This window comes from Bos indicus, chromosome 16 (genome assembly GCF_029378745.1).
Source record: "Bos indicus isolate NIAB-ARS_2022 breed Sahiwal x Tharparkar chromosome 16, NIAB-ARS_B.indTharparkar_mat_pri_1.0, whole genome shotgun sequence".
NCBI lineage: Eukaryota > Metazoa > Chordata > Mammalia > Artiodactyla > Bovidae > Bos > Bos indicus.
The window spans coordinates 20,264,807-20,284,998 of record NC_091775.1 but is presented as its reverse complement, the minus strand read 5'-3'; the positions used below and the strand labels follow the sequence as shown (position 1 = coordinate 20,284,998).

The following is a 20,192-nucleotide window of genomic DNA, read 5'->3' as shown; positions in this document are numbered from 1 at the left end:
AAAGCTAGTGGAGGTGATGGAATTCCAGTTGAGCTATTTCAAATCCTAGAAGATGATGCTGTGAAAGTGCTGCACTCAATATGCCAGCAAATTTGGAAAACTCAGCAGTGGCCACAGGACTGGAAAAGGTCAGTTTTCATTCCAATCCCAAAGAAAGACAATGCCAAGGAATGTTCAAACTACCGCACAATTGCACTCATCTCACATGCTAGCAAAGTAATGCTAAAAATTCTCCAAGCCAGGCTTCAACAATAGATGAACCGTGAACTTCCAGATGCTCAAACTGGATTTGAAAGGCAGAGGAAAATTGCCAACATCCACTGGATCATCGGAAAAGCAAGAGAGTTCCAGAAAAACATCTACCTCTGCTTTATTGACTATGCCAAACCCTTTGACTGTGTGGATCGCAACAAACTGTGAAAAATTCTGAAAGAGAAGGGAATACCAGACCACCTGACCTGCCTCCTGAGAGATCTGTATGCAGGTCAGGAAGCAACAGTTAGAACTGGACATGGAACAACAGACTGGTTCCAAGTCAGGGAAGGAGTACATCAAGGCTATATATTGTCACCCTGCTTATTTAACTTATATGCAGAGTACATCATGAGAAATTCTGGATTGGAGGAAGCACAAGGTCTAATCAAGATTGCCAGGAGATATATCAATAACCTCAGATATGCAGATTATAGCCCACTTATAGCAGAAAGCGAAGAACAACTAAAGAGTCTCTTGATCAAAGTGAAAGAGAAGAGTGAAAAAGTTGGCTTAAAACTCAACATTCAGAAAACTAAGATCATGGCATCCTGTACCATCACTTCATGGCAAACAGATGGGGAAACAGTGGAAATAGTGACAGATTTTATTTTGGGTGGCTCCAAAATTACTGCAGATGTTGACTGCAGCCATGAAATTAAAAGACGCTTGCTCCTTGGAAGAAAAGTTATGACCAACCTGGACAGCATATTAAAAAGCAGAGACATTAAAGCTATGGTTTTTCCAGTAGTCATGTATGGACGTGAGAGTTGTACTATAAAGAACGCTGAGCACCGAAGAATTGATGCTTTTGAACTGTGGTGTTGGAGAAGACTCTTGAGAGTCCCTTAGACTTCAAAGAGATCCAACCAGTCCATTCTAAAGGAAATCAGTCCTGAATATTTATTGGAAGGACTCATGCTGAAACGGAAACTCTAATACTTTGGCCTCCTGATGTGTAGAACTGATTAATTTGAAAAGACCCCAATGCTGGGAAAGATTGAAGGCGGGAGGAGAAGGGGATGGCAGAGGATGAGATGGTTGGATGACATCACCGACTCAATGGACTTGAGTTTGAGTAATCTCCGGGAGTTGGTGATGGACAGGGAAGTCTGGTGTGCTGTAGTCCATTGGGTTGCAGAGAGTCGGACATGACTGAGGACTGAACTGACCTGAGTGATCTTTAAAAGATAAAAATCAGTGTTTAATAGCAGAGTGCAGGCAGAAACTGGATTGCAGTGACAACATAGCTTTGGCTGTCATGGCATTGTGCTAGAATTCTCTCCTCCTATGTCCCTGTATTGAGAACATTATATTCCTAAGCTTATTGAATCCTGATAGTAACACTTTGAGATTAATATTGTAATATCCCCATCTCATAGCCCCATGATACTGTATTATTCCTGTAAGACCTCTCATCCAAGACAGGTGCTGTTATTATCTATCTGCAGTGCCTTAGAAGACTAAGGCACAGAAATCTGATCAACCTGCCCAAACCCGTACCATAAACCAGTAGTAGAATTGGCATCTGGACCCAAGCAGTCTTTCCTGAGCATCATTGCTCTTAATCCCCAAATCCCTACATGTTGAAGATGCAGATGTATGCTGGAAGCCTTCCTTTAAATCTTTTGGAGGAGGAGAAATAATCTCTTTAAAAAAGTGAGTTTAGACTGTGGGTCATGATCTGGGAGATTCAAGAAGAAATGACAGTCACAGTGGCAGGAGTGAGGGAAAGCAGAGACAATGTGAAGGTGTTTTGAAATCAGAGCTGCATTTGGCATGAGATGGTCACATGCGTTGTGTGTCACTTCGTTGGCTTGCTGACTTCTTGGCCCTGGGCGAGGATCGTGGTGCCAAGTGCAGCCGAGAGGGTTGCGTGGCCCAGGGGGATGCTTGGGGAGCTGCTAGATTCAAGACTTACAGGCAGCACTGGGGACCCAGGGCTAGTGTGAAGGGCCAGAGCAAACAGTGACTGTGGTCTTTACTTTATCCTGGTCTTTGCTCTTTTAATATCTTTATCCTTTCTATCAGGGAAAGGGAATAGGCAAACATGCATTTTAAAATTTGTTGTTGAATGGTGAAAGCCGTCAGCTGTCACATTAAAACAATCAAAGTTTCCCCAATGAAAGGATACCATGAGTAGAACCATCTTTTTGTAAGAATGATGACAATCCATGTGATTGGGGATAAAAACAGCTCTAAAAGCCACAGCAAAAAACATGGGTGAGCAAATACACAAATGATATTTTTGATACTTCTTTAATTCAGGGGATTAACTAAATAAAGAGCTTCTGTCTTGGTTATAAACACCAGTAAACAAAATGTGCTTTCATTTCTGCGGGCACCTTTAATTGCCAAACAAATCTTACATATCCACCACCAAATCAGGTTAATTCAACACTTCTATGGGCAATGCTTCTGTTTAAGGCAGGTGTCTTAATTAAATAAACTAATAATTTTGCAAGGAGAAGTACAAAAGTATAATTATCTAATTGGCTAATTGTTCAACTGTGTTGATTTGCATATTCGTTTTAGCTGCAACATGAATAAATAGTTTGTATACATGTATCCTACTGTTAAAATAATGAAATCACTCTTGGGAGTAGCATCTCCTAACATGTGTTAATAGATGTCACTTAAGATGGAATCTCTAGCTAAACACTGTTGAAAAATGCGAGGTAAAAGAAAATGAAGTAGTTTTGTTTCTCCAGGAGAACTAGGATCCCGAAATGGGATGGTGGGTGTCTTTACTACCAGATACACTGGGTTCTGCTCTATGAACTATATGTGGAACTCCCCATTTTTTCAGGAGAAACATCTCAGGGCATTAGCGTCCTGAGAAGCATGTTGGGGAAAATGCTATTTAAAACTGTCTTAGCAAGAAGTTGGTCTCACCGTTTTTTCTCACTAGTCGCTGCATTCTACAATCAACACATGGACAGGGAAATGGATTTAAGAAGCATGTGTTTTTGTTTTTTATCCTCTGTGTCTCTACCTTTTTATCTCACACACATATACACACACAATACTCTTCATGGCTTATGGTAAATATGCAAACCTCTCTTTGTCCCCTTTTATTACAGGCATATTGACAGGCTTGCTACCCTTCAAAAACTATGCAGTAACCCTAGCTGCTTGCACTTTGGCTGGCTGTACCGAGAGCTTGCATGCATTGAACATCTCTACTCCACAAGAAGGTAAAGTAATTTCAAAGGTCTTGACTTCCACATTTCAGTCATGAATAATAAAATAGGAGAAGAGCTAAATACTGCAAGGCCATTTGCTAGAAAACCCCAACCTAATTTGATGACAAAGTGCATTGCCAGGCCATAATTGCTCCATTTTTTGGGGGGGTGTGAAAATGAATCAAACTCCATACCCTTTAATGACATGCATCTTTAATAGCGGTAATGCAGATTAATGGGCTTTTTAATTGCTGTTACATTGTTCATGCAAGAGCCTTGTCATTAATATGAAGCATCTGAAAGATTAATGAAAGCTTCCTCATTTTACTATGGCTCAGAAGTAAATCTAGAGACAGTCTGACTAAAAAGAATTGATTGTATGGCACAGTATGAAATTGAGAATCAAACGGTTGATTTCCATGGTCTCTTTTAACTGCTAAACAGCAGCACGGGTAACAATTATTTCAGTGTGATGGAACCTCCAAACGCCAATCGAGGCATTATTAATCATGGCCTGGCTCCTTCCGAGTCAAGTCTCACTTTTGTTGTATGTGGAGCTTGCAAACTGTTGGCATAAATTAATGTTTCAGAAAGCTTACATTAGGAAGGCAGTGGGAAAGAGAAAATATTTTAGCACTCCAAAGTGAAAGCTTTGCTCAAGCATCAGAACACATCTCTTCAAGAAATAACAGCTCTCAAAACACTTAAAGCTTTGTTACTTCGTATTTCTCTCTCCGAGATAAGACGGGCTACACATTTCTCTTACTGTCTAGCTGTAAAGTTATTCAGGAGATTTAAAAGGTTGATCTTTAGGGGAAAAGAGTCCCCAGTGTCTCTCTATGTCAGTATCCATCCATTCCCTTTCCCCACTTCTCTTCCCCCCTATCCCATCCCACCTCTTTTAAATCCTTAAAGAACCACTCACAGAGAAGATGTGTAAGGAAAGACAGTGGTCCATCTGATATAACCAGGACAGAAGACAGAAGTTTGTAAAACCCTTCTTGTGACCCTTTGTTCTTCATGCCTTGCAGCTGACCTCACCAGAACCCTCTCACCCGGACTATAGCATTGATGACCCATGTTCTGTGTTTTCTCAACATTCGCTCCATCTGGTCTACCAATGCTAGCGCTTTTTCTTAGTGTGTCTTTGTTTCTGCTGAGGCACATATAATCATCCCCTTTTCTAATTACTTCTATCAACTCCAATATGGCACAGATCATCCTATATCGCACTGTTTTCTCTTCATCCAATACATTCTCTGACCAGGTTTTACCTGAAAGAAAGAAAGAAAGTGAAGTCGCTCAGTCATGTCTGACTCCTTTGCACCCCATGGACAGTAGCCTGCACCAGGCTCCTCTGTCCATGGGATTTTCTAGGCAACAGTACTGGAGTGGGTTGCCATTTCCTTCTCCTGGTACCCTCCAAATCTACTTCACAACTTAACCCTAGAGGGATTCCTCCTCCTCAGTTCACCATTTCCTTCTTGTTATTTCCCAATTTCTAGATTTTTCTTAAATTTATTACCGACTTACCAAGCTATAGCTATGGTTAGGATCATTTTCTAAAAGATTTTTTTTTTAGTTTCTGACACTCCTATTTATTGGAAATGGACAGACACCCTTTATTAAAAAAACTCACAATATAGTTTTCATGTATAATAAATTTAATTTATGTCGTGCTTTATGTTTATGGCTGCATATAGATTTTTTATATCAATTATGGGCCACCTAGCATTGTTCATGTTAGATCAAAAGCTCCTCAAGGGTAGGGATTCTGTTTAGTTTGCTTTGAGAGGCATAGTCCCAAGTAAAGATTATGGGTTAGTAATACTATTGATGAAGTAACACAAGCATCAGTCAAGTGAACTAATGTAAAATATAAATACTCACCATTTTTGGTTGATGCAAATTTTCATAAATTCAAGACAAGTATTTAGTACTAAAGCAATTACTAATAAGATGCCCATGAATCAGGGACATTTCCATGCATGGGATGTCAAGTTTATTCCATGATTTATTGGTTTGGGTCTGAAAAGTTTAAATTAGAAATGTAAACTAAAATTATAATCAGAAGTCTTTTTATTTTTCTCACAGCCCCACAACAGGTTCAGCCACCAGTAGCCAAATCCCTTCCCCATTCTTTGTTACTCTCCTGGAATCCACCCCAAAAAGCTAATGGTATTATAACTCAGTACTCTTTATATATGGATGGGATGCTAATCTACTCAGGCAATGGAGAGAACTACACAGTCACAGGTAAGACTTCTGTAGGTATTAGTAAGTAGTTTTAGTCTCTATTAAAGTATATGTACTTCCAAACTAATAAATGTAAGATAACTATAAACTATAATTTATAGCTATCTGAGAATGCAGATTTAAAAGTTGGGTTACTTGGGTTTGTCTCCTGTTAAATCACTCAACTTCCAAGATCTTTTTGGTTACGTGGTACTGACGGTGAAGCCAAAGCTTGGAAAATGTAAAAGGGCTTGTGTTGACTTCCTTCCCCCAAGGCTGTCTTACTGTGTCTTCTCTACTGTCGACCCTGTTTCTTACCTGACTCCTTCTACTAACATACCTTTACTCAGAGGGGTGCAGAGGGGGCTTTGGAAATGTATCAACACAAAGAGCTCAGCATATGATTCCTCTGCCTCCTATTGATCACAGGGTTGAAGCTGGGACCCAGTGTGGTCCCCAGCTGCACTCACAGTGCAATGATGACGTCATGTCAGTTGAACTGAGGCAGTGACGTCATTTCAAACAAATGCCACTGACACGTTAACCCCTTTAAAACCCTCATGAATGTGGAATAATCTTAAGACTCAGAAGTGTGACTCAGTGTGGCCTGAATTTTAGACCATTTGGGAAGAAACATAGTATATCTGCCCATGTCATATTATAAAGTGTCAGGACACTTGAGAAAAGGAAATTGCTCAAAACCTTGTGAAACATAAGAGGTCTATATTATGTATGTTGTCTGGCATCTGAATCATGTTTATACTTTTATGGTAATTATAGCCTCATATATTATGATATTTTAGATACTGTATGTGACTACTAGGTGAGACATCATTAATCAAATATGGATTGATGGAAAACTGAGGTGTTAGAGATATTAAAAGTCTTCATGAAAGGTCACAACAAGTTAGAGTCAGAGACAGGATTAATTTTTAATGAATTCACTCCTTCACATTAGTACCAGGTACTAAGGTTGTATGGAGCAGGGCATTTCAACCCACTCCAGTATTCTTGCCTGAAGAATCCCATGGACAGAGGAGCTTGGTGGGCTACAGTCCACAGGGTCGCAAAGAGTCAAACATGACTGAAGTGCCTGAGCATGCACACACTAAGGTTGTAACAGAGAATCAGCCAGACATGGTACCCCGTTCCCCACTTTGGTGCTCAAGACTTTATGGCAGCACGTACAGACATAGGGATGAGGAGTATTGGGACAGGGCTGGGGCTTTCATCCACCCCGTTGCGTTCCCAGAGCTCACACCTTTGTGTGCTCTAGTCTGAGAGGCCTCAAAGCATGAGAACTATTGCTTTTGTATTTTATTCATCATACTTGGATAGAATTTGGTAATACTTATTCTCTAAGGTAGGTATTATCACTAACTCCTATTTGACAAATAAGAAAATTGAGGCACAGAAAGGTTAAGCAACTTGCTCACGACCACACAGCCTATGAGAGTTAGACTTTGACACCATCTCAGGCATCCTAGTTATGATGAAGAGAATATGGTCTTAAAACAAGTTATGTAAATATTAGGACTTGGTTTCTGAAACTATTAAATGGAGACAACTGAAACTTTCAGGATTTTGAAGAGAACTAAAACTATAGATAAAATACCTAGCATGTTCTGAGTAAAGTACACTTAGTCAAGAAAACTAAAAAACAAATACTGAAAGTAAACTAAGAATAGATTACCCTTGCCCTAGGAATATCTGAAGGCATTATTTTAACTAAAAGTTATTGGCCACAGAATTTATTTCAGTAGACATGAAAACACATCTTGGAATGAACCTTACCATGTCTTAATACATATTATGCAAAGCACTTATTAGGACCAACTGTATCATCATGTGTAACGGGGAAAGCACAGCTTTCGGGCACACTGTAGACACACTTGGAGAAGGGAATGGCACCCCACTCCAGTACTCTTGCCTGGAAACTCCCATGGACGGAGGAGCCTGGTAGGCTGCAGACCATGGGGTCGCTAAGAGTCAGACACGACTGAGCGACTTCACTTTCACTTTTCACTTTCATGCATTGGAGAAGGAAATGGCAACCCACTCTAGTGTTCTTGCCTGGAGAATCCCAGGGATGGGGGAGCCTGGTAGGCTGCCGTCTCTGGGGTTGCATAGAGTCAGACACAACTTACGTGACTTAGCAGTAGCAGTAGACACTTCCTACAGGAAGTCTTCGGGGAACACGATGTATAAGTCAGGTGTAACCCTGTGTGCTCACTGACTGCCTGTATACCCACCTCACTTTTTGGTTTGCACTAGACTGCCTGTTTACTTATTGTTTTGCCCCACGAAACCATGAGCATCATAAGGACAGAGCTGTGTCTGTCTTGTTCTTGACTGTGTTTCCCCATTGATCACAGAGACGGTAGAGAATAAGGGAATGAATGAAGTCAAATGACTCCTGGGAACAAAGAAAGATGATCACAAAGGGGTGAAGAGCAGAAATAGAGTGGGAAAGAAAAAACAATAGTGAAAAGACGGGTGGAAATGTAGAAACCCAAGAAAAAGAAACCAAGACCCCTTCCCTGTGCAAAGTGAATGCTGACCTTGTCTATAGGGAAGTGGTGTGGCTGATGGCGGGTCTCAGAGTGTGGACCTTGAAGATTTCCAAAATGTACAAAATGCCACATAAGGTGGCACTGCAAAGCCAGAGAATGAACAGGATGGGGAAGAGAGTGAAGTGAAGTCGCTCAGTTGTGTCTGACTTTTTGCGACCCCGTGGACTGTAGCCCACCGTCCATGGGATTTTCCAGGCAAGAGTACTGGAGTGGGTTGCCATTTCCTTCTCCAGGGGATCTTCCCGACCCAGGGATCTGAACCCAGATCTCCCACATTGCAGGCAGATGTTTTAACCTCAGAGCCATTCAAACTGCTTTTTCATACCACCTAAAAAATGATACTAATTCTGTATTATCTTGTCTTGAATCCTTAACAGACCCACGTAACTATATACCTGCATTGAAAGCTCGTGGCAAATGTTAGCACCATGTAATAGATGCCTCAACTATAAGAAACTGGGGTATTTTTACAGTGTTCATAACCATCTTTTCTAGTTACAATGAGAATGGCTTCTTCAATGGTTTTCATCCTTTAGGTAGAATTTTTTAAAAATTTTTATTGGAATATAGATGCTTTACAGTGTTGTACAGTGAAATGATCCAGTTATATGTACACATATATCCCCTCTATTTTGGATTTCCTTCCCATTTAGGTTAGCACTGAGTAGCGTTCTCTGTGTTATACAGTGGATTCTCATTAGTTATCTATCGTATACAAAGTCTCAATATTGTGTATATATCAATTCCAATCTCCCAATTCATCTCACTAACGCCTTCCTCCCCCTGATGTCCATAATATGTTATTTCTGTCTGTGTGTTTATTTCTGCTTTGCAAATAGTTTCATCTGTACCATTTTTCTTGATTTCATATATATGCATTAATATGCAATATTTGTTTTTCTCTTTCTGACTAACTTCACTCTCTGTGAGAGTCTCTAGGTTCATCCTTGTGTCTGTAAATGGCACAGGCTCATTCCTTAATAGCTGAGTGATATTCCGGTGTATATATGTACCACATCTTCTTTCTCCATTTTTCTGTCGACAGACATTTAGGTTGCTTCCGTGTTTGGGCTATTGTAAATAGTGCTGCGATGAACATTGGGGTGCTTGTATCTTTTTTGAGTTATAATTTTCTCCAGGTATATGCCAGGAGTGGAATTGCTGGGTCATTCGGTAGTTCTATACTTAGTTTTTTATGGAAACTCCATACTGTTCTCCTTAGTGGCTGCACCAATTTGCATTCCTACCAATAATGTAGGAGGGTTTCCTTTTCTCCACACCCTCTTTAGCATTTATTGTTTGTAGATTTTTTTGATGAAGGCCTTTCTCTGATAAGACTCATAATATTTTTTTCCTAATTCCTCCAGGCATCTTATAAGCACCTATATTGCTTGTTGCTTTTATCTCCAAATGTCAGAAGATACAAAGCACAGTAGGAATGCAATGTTAATCACTTGAGAGGCACTAAATCAAAACGATAAATAGGATTTAAAGTTGTATATGATGATCCAAGTGTTATAACTGAGGCCCAGAGATGTCAAGAAATCCTAGTCAGCAACTGGAAGAACTGATTCAAATCTGAGTCTATCTGGAGTCAAAGTCCATTTTTTCTCACCTCTATACATTCTACTTATTGGACACATTTTATTATTTATCACAACTCAGAAAGGGAGCTGGAAGCTGGTTTTAAAACCCTGAGTACCTGTGTTGATCTTCTAAGGCTGCCATAACGAAATACCATAGACTGGACGACTTAAACAACAGAAATTTATTTCTCACCGTTTTGGAGGCTAGAGGTTCAAGATCAAGGTGTTGGCAGGTTCGGTTTCTCTTGGGGCCTGTGTCCTTAACGTGCAGACAGCCAACTTCTCCCTGTGCTTCCCAGGGTCGTCTTCTGTGTGCAGCCCTGCTGCCCCTTCCTTTTGCTGTAGGAGCATCAGAACCATTGGATTAGAGACGTATCGTTATAACCCCATTTAACCTTCATCACTTCGTCAAAAGCCCTACCTCCAAATATAGTCACATTGAGGGTTAAGGTTTTAATATGCAAATCTTGGGAAACATAATTTTAAGTTCATAACAGCATCCTGAAGTGAGTGTTTTCTTTACTAGCAAAGGCTGAATACTCACTTTTCTTGAGATTTTACAACTTGCATGCAAGATGAATATAATGGCACTTTAGATCTCTTTCAACTCTAAAATTTTATATTTTCAGTATACACTAAATTTTTCTTATTTATTTTCCAAAGTCCACCTGCCCACTCAAAATCACAGAAAAGATAGAATAGGAGAGGGAGTCTGGCTGTTTGAAGTGAGCCAGTAACAAGCTGGGACTTCCCTGATGGCTCAGTTGGTAAAGAACTGGCCTACAATGTGGGAGACCTGGGTTCGATCCCTGGGTTGGGAGGATCCTCTGAAGGAGGGCATGGCAGCCCACTCCAGTACTCTTGCCTGGAGAATCCTCATGGACAGAGGAGCCTGGTGGACTGCAGTCCATGGGGTCGCAAAGAGCTGGACATCCCATGGATGGAGGGGCCTGGTGGGCTGCAGTCCATGGGGTCGCTAGGAGTCAGATACGACTGAACGACTTCACTTTCACTTTTCACTTTCATGCATTGGAGAAGGAAATGGCAACCCACTCCAGTGTTGCCTGGAGAATCCCAGGGACAGGGGAGCCTGGTGGGCTGCCGTCTATGAGGTTGCACAGAGTCGGACACGACTGAAGCGACTTAGGAGCAGCAGCAGCAGAGCAACTAAGCACAGCACTGGAACAAGCTGATGGAGGAAACTGCTCTTGTATTGGATCTCACTTTAGCTTCTACACATGCTTTAAATCCTGCCTTGTTCCATCATATAATGTATTGTGATGCAGTTGGTGCTCATGGCTTGTCTTGGTGTCTGGATTGTTGTGGCATAATGTTCTTTCCATGCTAAGTAGCTTGCAGATGGAACTTCTATCCTATCCCATGAGGGCTGGTGCTGTCAGTAATAGCGAGAGTGTAGGATCACTAAAATGAATCTCTCCAGTGCTGAAATGTCAGTTCATAGACTGAGAAATGGAAGATGCATTCAGCTAGGTTAGAGAAATAATTGATAGCCGTTTTTAGTTATAAAAATGACACATGTTTACTAAAGATAATTTAAAACATGCAGATATCCCATCTTACAGATAGATGCTCTAATATTTGATGTAATTCCTTCTAGCCCCTTATTCTTTTTAACAAAATTGAGCTATAACGTAAAATTTGGAATCCTTGCATGTTCCCTTACTATGAATACATCCCATAGCATGAAGGATTTTTCCAGAAATATTTTGCTGTATTCTATTTTATGGATATACATTCATGCATTTAGCCACTTAAAAATTCAAAAGCTCCTGATTTATCTCTGTTTTAAATGTTTTGTGATAAATATTATCATACATAAATCTTTGTTTGCTACATCTCTAAAAGGGAAATAGCTAAGTCAAAGGTAGCAAACTTTTTCAGAATATTTGATATGCGTTTTTCATTGTTTTCCAGAAACATTCATCAGAAGTGAATGTTATGTCCTTATGTCTTTGACAGTTTTACAAGTTGAAAATATTATTTTTATTTGCACATTTAACTCCTTATTTTCTGCATACTTTTTGTATGATGATTAGTGACTTATATTTTACTTTGGTTCAATTAATCATAGTCTTGATGAGCAAAAATTTAGGAGGGATGAGGATTAGCTTTGAAACTTGTTTAAGAGCTATTTCATACCATTTTTTCTGGTTATAAGCATCTACACTATTTGCAACCTCTTGCCTTCTATACCATAAAAAATTTTCTCAATAACTTGGCTTAATATCCCCTCCTAAATTTTCAAGGTGTCAACTTTTTTTCTCACTCTTACTCCATTTGTTTGTAGCTTCCCTTTAAGTTTCCACATAGAACTAACATTCTTCTGCTATGTGTTAAAAAAAAAAAAAAGAATCTTGCCACCATGGTGGATACAGGTCAAAGTAAATTCATTTCAATTCAGACGCCACTTAGCATCTAGGTGGTTGGAATGCTTTTCTTCTTTCTCTTAAATATGAAGCATTAAAAGTCAAAGGCAGCACTGCACCTTGAGTTAGTACAAAATATATTTAAAAATGCATACAGTTCAAATTTTTTGCCTTGCATAGGCCATAAGCTAGTAGAATGGTGGGTCAGTTATGACACTGAAAAATGAATCCAGTTAGAGAACCTCCCGAAGGCTGTTGATGTTTGCTATAATAAATAGCACACACTTTAAGTCAAACTTTTTCATTCTGTATTCAAAGGTAATGGATTTTTCGTAACCATAGTAACCTTGGTGTATTTCTGGATAAATACATGAGGTATATACATTCTGGTTTTATTTTTGAATATAAACTACCACATTATGTATTACTAATAATATGAAAAATAGTATGTAGGTTAGTATAATGACAGGTTAAACTAGTATGCATTTTTCTTCTGCAAAAAATAAATATTTATCAAAAGTATAGGTTCAATTAATTTTTCCCCCAGTTTTGTGGTATTCTGGTGGTGCCATTTATCTTTTTTTTGCAAGATCTCCATTAATCTCTTATTTCTGTCTCATAACAGATTTTTAAGAATTTCAAGGTAAAAACAATTGTGCTTTAAAGCTTGTGATTAAAAACATTATTGAAAGATTGAAGGACCTATATCGCTATAACCAGCAGAGCTATTGTGAAGCCACTTAACATGTGTGTATACCATATGTTCATAAAGGAGAAAAACACCTTTTGTGAGCCTGTTCACAACATACTTGGATTGTGTCAAAAGTTCAGGCTAGATAGCATCCTGATTGATGATGACCATCCAAACTGTAGCCAACCAGATCATACTCATTTTAAATGAGCACCGTACCAGAAAGTGGCAATCTTTAAGAAGTTTGTGAGATGGTTCACAGAAACTTGCAAAGATTTGGAAACAAGGATAGCAAGATGGTGGTCACTGGGAGAAGTGTAATATGAGCATGGCAAGGAGGTTTTTGTGAGCTGTGCTGATCAGTGAAGAAAGAAGGATCCCTCAATTCAATTCTTCTCTCAACATAGCCTAAACCATCAGGGCTTATACACACTAAAATTTCACAGAGAGAATGGTCAAAAGGCACTCCCTAAAATAATTAAATCTGACATCAAACCTTAAAACATGAATATTTTCAAGTGTAATGTCTCAGAAATCTATAGTAGTTTTATGATTGAATAAAAGTGGCTGATTTCTAGCACTCTGCATCTCCATTAGGATCTGAGCTTCGATCACTAAGACTGAGACAGTAACACAAGGATAAGAGTGATGTAAGGAGTGTGTGTGTGTGTGTGTGTGTGTGTGTGTGTGTGTGTGTGTGTAAGAGCAATAGAGACAGAAAGAGAGAGGCAGAGGCAAAGAGAGAGAGAAGGAGAGAGGAAAAGCAGATACAATACTAGTAAAGTCAGATAGACAGTAAGCGTTTATATCTTTAACCACTGAAAGTGCTAAAGCTTTTTTTTTTTTTTTTTTTGCCTTATTTGCCAAGGTCAAAAAGAACCATGTATAAACAGCAAAATAGAAATGTTCATGTTGAACCTTCTAAACACTTAAGTCTTACAATGAGACATTTATAGTAAAGGAAGCTGGACTGCTTATGGCACAATAAAAAGCATTTAAAGGTTAGGTACTTCTAACCAAGCATTATAAGGAACCTTATCAACACTCTACAAATTTGAGCTAAATTATATTCATTCATACTGGTGCTTTATGAAACATATTTTCATAGCAAAATAAAACTTTGCTTTAACGTTGATATTTTCTTCCATTTTGCATTTTTGAATACCACAGTGCAGTGATTCTAAATCACTGCTCTCACATAAAGTAATGTTACTGAAGGGAATACTGTTAACAAGCTTGTGTTCTAACCCATAAGGCAGAGTTTCAACAAGACAGAGCCTGGGAGGGTTTCCAGGTAATGCAGTGATCTCATCTATGAGTGATGTTGCCTCCCTATTGCAAACTAAGTCATTCTTTTGTGCCCTTTTGATGTCACAGACACATAGCGTTAAATTGTAAAGTCTGAGAAGCCTTGAGGATACAAAGGAAAGAAAACCAAATAACGAAAAGAAGTGAAAGCCTTCAGAGGCCAAGTTACTAAGTGATCAAAGACTCCAGAAGGGCTGCTTAAGGTTTAGCAACATCCCAGATCCTTGGATTAACAATGGATGCTTTACTTTTACTTTTTTTATTGAAGTACAGTTGATTTCAATGTAGTGCCCATCTCTGCTGTACAGCACAGTGGCTCAGTTACACATATATACACACTCTGTTTAAATATTCGTTTCCATTATGCTTTATCACAGGATATTCAATGTAGTTCCCGGTGCTATATATTGGACCTGGTTGTTTCTCCATTCTAAATGTAATAGTTTGCAATGGATGCTTTACTTTAAAAAGTCCTGTTCGCTTAGTAACAAAGGGTCAAGTGAAATGAAATAACTTGTACAAAATGTTTAAATATCAGTTGTGCTTGTAAACAATACAACCAAAGTGTCACTCTTACTTGAAGATGCTTCTGCATTGTGCAAGTGTGTGAAGAATTATGTTTAAATTTATATTTTAAGATTTGTACCCAATTATTACCTGTGATCCATTAACCTAGTTGATGAATATTATACTTTTAAATGGTAAGAAAGGGATCCTGATTTTAAGGGATTTCAGAGGACTTGTGGGTATCAGATTCAGTTTAAAAAGTAGTGGAGTTAAATCCTGAAAAGGATGATGGAATCTTTCCTTCCATTGAGAGCTTTATGAATAGAGCCTGCCTGCTATTTTGAGCATTAAGAACTGCCATTGTTTTAAGTTTATTTCTTAAAGATTCCTAATTGAATGATAGATTCACACCAGAAGCACATCTGAAGTATCACCTTGATGAATATTCTCAAAGTGAACACATCCATGGAACCAGCACCCAGATTAGAACACAGAATATTATTCCAACCCTAGAAGCTTCCTGTTTTTGCCTTCAAGTCTTATCTCCTGACACAGGTGACCACTTTCCTGACTGTTTAGCTAAATTTGTTTCCCAGCTCTTGTATGTAGCCTGAACAGACTCAGACTGTGTGCTCTCTTTTGTCCCTAATTTCTTCTGGATAATGTAGGAAGGAGGGGAGTCAAAGGAGTGATGTTTTGTAATCCTGCACCTATATCCTGAACCTCTGGTCTCTAGGTTGTGACTATGGCAGTGCCAGCTGTTATATTTCTGCCTTGCAGAATGGCATTGGAATATTTGTAAAATGAACCGTCTACCTCATCCTCCAAGTCCAAAACTGAGGAATAATTATAGAAGCACTTCTTCTAGGAAGTTCAGTTCAGTTCAGTCGCTCAGTCGTGTCTGACTCTTTGCGACCCCATGAATCGCAGTACGCCAGGCCTCCCTGTCCATCACCGATCCCAGAGTTTACTCAAACTCACGTCCATCGAGGTGGTGATACCATCCAGCCATCTCATCCTCTGTCGTCCCCTTCTCCTCCTGCCCCCAATCCCTCCCAGCATCAGGGTCTTTTCCAATGAGTCGGCTCTTTGCATGAGGTGGCCAAAGTATTGGAGTTTCAGCTTCAACATCAGTCCTTCCAATGAACACCCAGGACTGATCTCCTTTAGAATGGACTGGTTGGATCTCCTTGCAGTCCAAGGGACTTTCAAGAGTCTTCTCCAACACCACAGTTCAAAAACATCAATTCTTCAGCACTCAGGTTTCTTCACAGTCCAACTCTCACATCTATACATGACCACTGGAAAAACCATAGCCTTGACTAGACGGACCTTTGTTGGCAAAGTAATGTCTCTGCTTTTGAATATGCTATCTAGGTTGGTCATAACTTTCCTTCCAAGGAATAAGCATCTTTTAATTCAGTTCAGTTCAGTTCAGTCTCTCAGTCGTGTCCGACTCTTTGCGACCTCAGGAGTTGCAACAAGCCAGGCCTCCCTGTCCATCACCAACTCCTGGAGTTCATCCAAACTCATGTGCATCGAGTCGGTGATGCCATCCAGCCATCTCATCCTCTGTCGTCCCCTTCTCCTCTTGCCCCCAATCCCTCCTAGCATCAGAGTCTTTTCTAATGAGTCAATTCTTCGCATGAGGTGGCCAAAGTACTGGAGTTTCAGCTTTAGCATCGTTCCTTCCAAGGAACACCCAAGACTGATCTCCTTTAGAATGGACCGGTTTAGAACTTAGCAAATGAAATCACTGGCCTGTATACACCAGGAAAAAACTTCTACATGTCCACTAATGGAATCTTGTGTGGCCACACACCTTACAGTGCTATAGAAGAACATCTCACTGCGGTATTTACCAACAAGGAGCTACTGAATAGCAAAGGGAACTCAGCTCAATATTCTGTAATAATCTAAATGGGAAAAGAATTTGAAAAAGAATGAATACTTGTATGTATATAACTAATCACTTTGAGTATACCAGTTAGCTGGTATAACTAACACATCATTGTTAATCAACTATATTCTAAAATTTAATAAAATATAATATTTAACAATGTAGAACGGTGTTAAATATTTAATGGCATGTATTATGTGAGTCTATTTTAGAAAAATATATAAGTATATACATGTATCTATTTTTACATGGATTTGTATACATATATGAATATGTCTGTCTAGGAGAAGGCAAAGGGTAAACAGGGAGCTTTGGTCCTGGGAGCAGCACATGGGCTTTGGGCATTGCAGGGTGGGAAGAAGGTGATGAGAACAAGGGTAAGAACATCACTTACCACTGAACACCCCACTCCAGTACTTTTGCTTGGAGAATCCCATGGACAACGGAGCCTGGTAGGCTGCAGTCCATAGGATGGCTAAGAGTCGGACACGACTGAGCGACTTCACTTTCACTTTTCACTTTCATGCATTGGAGGAGGAAATGGCAACCCACTCCAGTGTTCTTGCCTGGAGAATCCCAGGGACGGGAGAGCCTGGTGGGCTGCCATCTATGGGGTCACACAGAGTTGGCCACGACTGAAGTGACTTAGCAGCAGCAGCAGCAGTATTTATTTTGATATTTAATTAGATTGATCAGCTTACTCATTTCCTTTAACCAGTATCAAGTGTGGCATTCTCATACCTCTAGCACCATCTATACCCATCAAAGTGTTACACGTATTTGATGACCTACCTCAATTCCTACATGTTCCTTTGATTCACAGATTCTTTCATATCATTTTCCTATAAACTTGTCACTTGAATGCATTCTTTCTAGCAATATTAACTTATTTTAAAGGCGATAGACCTTGATTCCAAAGAAAAGTATAGATACATTGAGTATGGTTCTCATACTGCTTATTTTCATAATCTCTATAGTAGGTACCACAGGAATAAGAACCCAATTGGCATCTGATAATCTCTTATTGGTTTGAGTTGAAATGAATTGAAAGTTGAAGAAACACTGAGATTCAGTAAATTAATATTTTAAAGTAAATGACAACAAACACTGATGCATAATTCAGAAGTAATTAATATGCTAAATGTGCTAAACAGTTTTAATGAGGAAGGCTGTTCCTGTAGCTTCATAGAATTTTTCATTTAATTATGCAATATGTAGTGAATTATTTTTTGGTTAAACTACTTGTGTAGGTTTGCTAGGACTGCCATAATAGAGTATTGCTGGATGGATTAAACAACAGAAATCGATTGTCTCAATTCTAGAGCACGGAAGTCCCAGATTAAGGTGTTGTTGGGGTTGGTCCCTTCTGATGGCTTATAAGGAAGAATTTGTTCCATGCTTCTTCCTAGCTTCTGGTGGTTTTCTGGCAATCTTTAGTGTTCTGTGACTCATAGAAGCATCTCCCCAATCTCTGCCTTCATCTTCACATAGCATTCTCCTTGTGTGCTGCCTGTGTACAAAATTCCTCTTTGTATAAGAACACAAGTCACATGGGATTAGGGGCCACCCTGATGGCTTCATCTTAACAATTACAACTGCAATGATTCTATTTCCATTTAAGGTCATATTCTCGGGTACTGGGGGCTAGGATTTCAACTTATGAATTCTGAGAGTATACAATTCATCCTGAAATTCTATTCTATGTATTTGATGACTGTGATTAACACTGTTATAAAATTCTCTCAAATACCTCAAACATATTAGAAAATATAAGGCACCTGTTAAACATCAATATAAAAATTGATATATCCCATGAAGCAATGAAACTTATTTAGGAAGAAGATAATCACTTTTATCCGGAATGGTTCATTCATTCAGTGAAGATTATTAAATGTTATTAATGAATATCATCATGAATATTATGAGGTAGACTCTTGATACTTTTCTAAACATTGAGGATCCAGTGGATAACAAAACATGCAAAGGCCTTGTCTTCATGGAGCTTATATTTCAGTGAGAAGTGGTTAGAGAAGGGTTCATACTCTTTATAGTGTATTTATTACATCTTCTTAAAATAAGTGAAAGCTGACTCTTCCCTAAAGCTAGCCATTTCTTCTTAAGCCATTTTAAGTAGACGTGAATTGGTCTCTGAGGACCCATTTTTAGCAGACCTAAATATACATTTGTCCAAAGAAGATATACAGATGGTTAAAAAACACTTGAAAAGATGCTCAATATTACTAATTATTAGAGAAATGGAAATGAAAACAACAATAAGTTATCACCTCATGCTGGTCAGAATATAATGCCATCATCAAAAAATCACCTCAGATTGAAGCTCTTGGATGGGATTCCTCAGTTTGCTGTCACAGAACCTTTCCTATAGCAGAACCAATGTTTTCCTTCTTCTCTTAGGAAAGAAAGAGTGTTCATGCCCCTGCAAAAGGCTAATCCCTCTCTAGACCTCCTTCTCCTACCTTGCTGACGTCCTCTGTCCGGTAGCCTGACATTTCCTGTGTCTTTCTCTCTCCTCCTGTCCTAGCTTCTTCCGTCAGGATATGATAGGCTCAGGTCTCTTACGTGTGGAGGGGAAAAAAAGACAAACATGTCTGAGTTTCATCTTCCACTTATGATATCAGCCTTGCCTTTCTCAACTTCATCCTCACAGTTCCTACCTCCACTGGCTCACTCTCTTTGCCTCCTAATCTCTATATATATTTCCTAGAGCTGCCATCACAAAATACCACAAATTGGATGCCTAAAACATCAGAAATGTGTTATTTTGTGGTCTGGAGTCCTAAATCACGGTGTCAGTAGGGCTCTGCTCCCTTTGAGACGTCTTCCTTGCCTATTCCAGCTTTCAATGGTCACTACAATCTCTGGCATTCTGTGGCTAATTTTGTGGTATTCTGTGGCTAATTGGTGGCATTCTGTGGCTTGCAGTTACATCACTCCAGTCTCCACCTCTCTCATCCCTTGGTATCCTCCTTGTGTCCAGATTTCTCTCATCCTATAAGGACAGCAGTCATGTTAGATTTAGAGCCCACCTTAATCCAATATGACTTTCTATTAATTTGATCATATCTGCCAAGGCTCTATTTCCAAACATGGTCACATTCACTGGTATGAGGGCTACGACTTGAGCATGTCTTTAGAGGGCACAAAATTAAACCTACTCGCCATCCACTGGGTCCATAATGACTTCACAACTCAGTTGAAATGATTCTCACCAGGCTATCAAAATTCTTGTAGAGCCAGGATGAACATGAAGCCCATTTATTTCCTGATTCTTGGACAGATTGTTGATCATTTTTTCCATCACAGAACATTCTGCTTCCAGTGTCTGCAGCACCCACCCTCTCAATTTCTGTTACTGCTCAAGCTCTGGTGTGTTAGCCTTTTCTTTTCCTTCCAACCACAGATGTTGATTTATCTCAGGGTTCTTCTTGGAACATTTCACACAATATCCCTGTGATGACTCAGTCCTCATCTCCAATCCAGACATTTTTCCTAAGCCACGGATATTTTTCTGTCCATCATATTGGACCCTCCTGCTCCAGGCATTTTA

The 20,192-nt window shown here is 39.4% G+C and overlaps 1 protein-coding gene across 1 annotated transcript in view; it reads left to right on the top strand.

The window, feature by feature from the left end:
* Positions 1–20,192, top strand: part of LOC139176524 (usherin-like) — a 106,171-nt gene that overhangs the window by 33,304 nt on the left and 52,675 nt on the right. The window contains exons 5-6 of the mRNA XM_070768844.1: positions 3,336–3,449; positions 5,532–5,693. Of these exons, the coding sequence (XP_070624945.1) occupies positions 3,336–3,449; positions 5,532–5,693 (276 nt within the window). The remainder of the gene's footprint in view (positions 1–3,335; positions 3,450–5,531; positions 5,694–20,192) is intronic.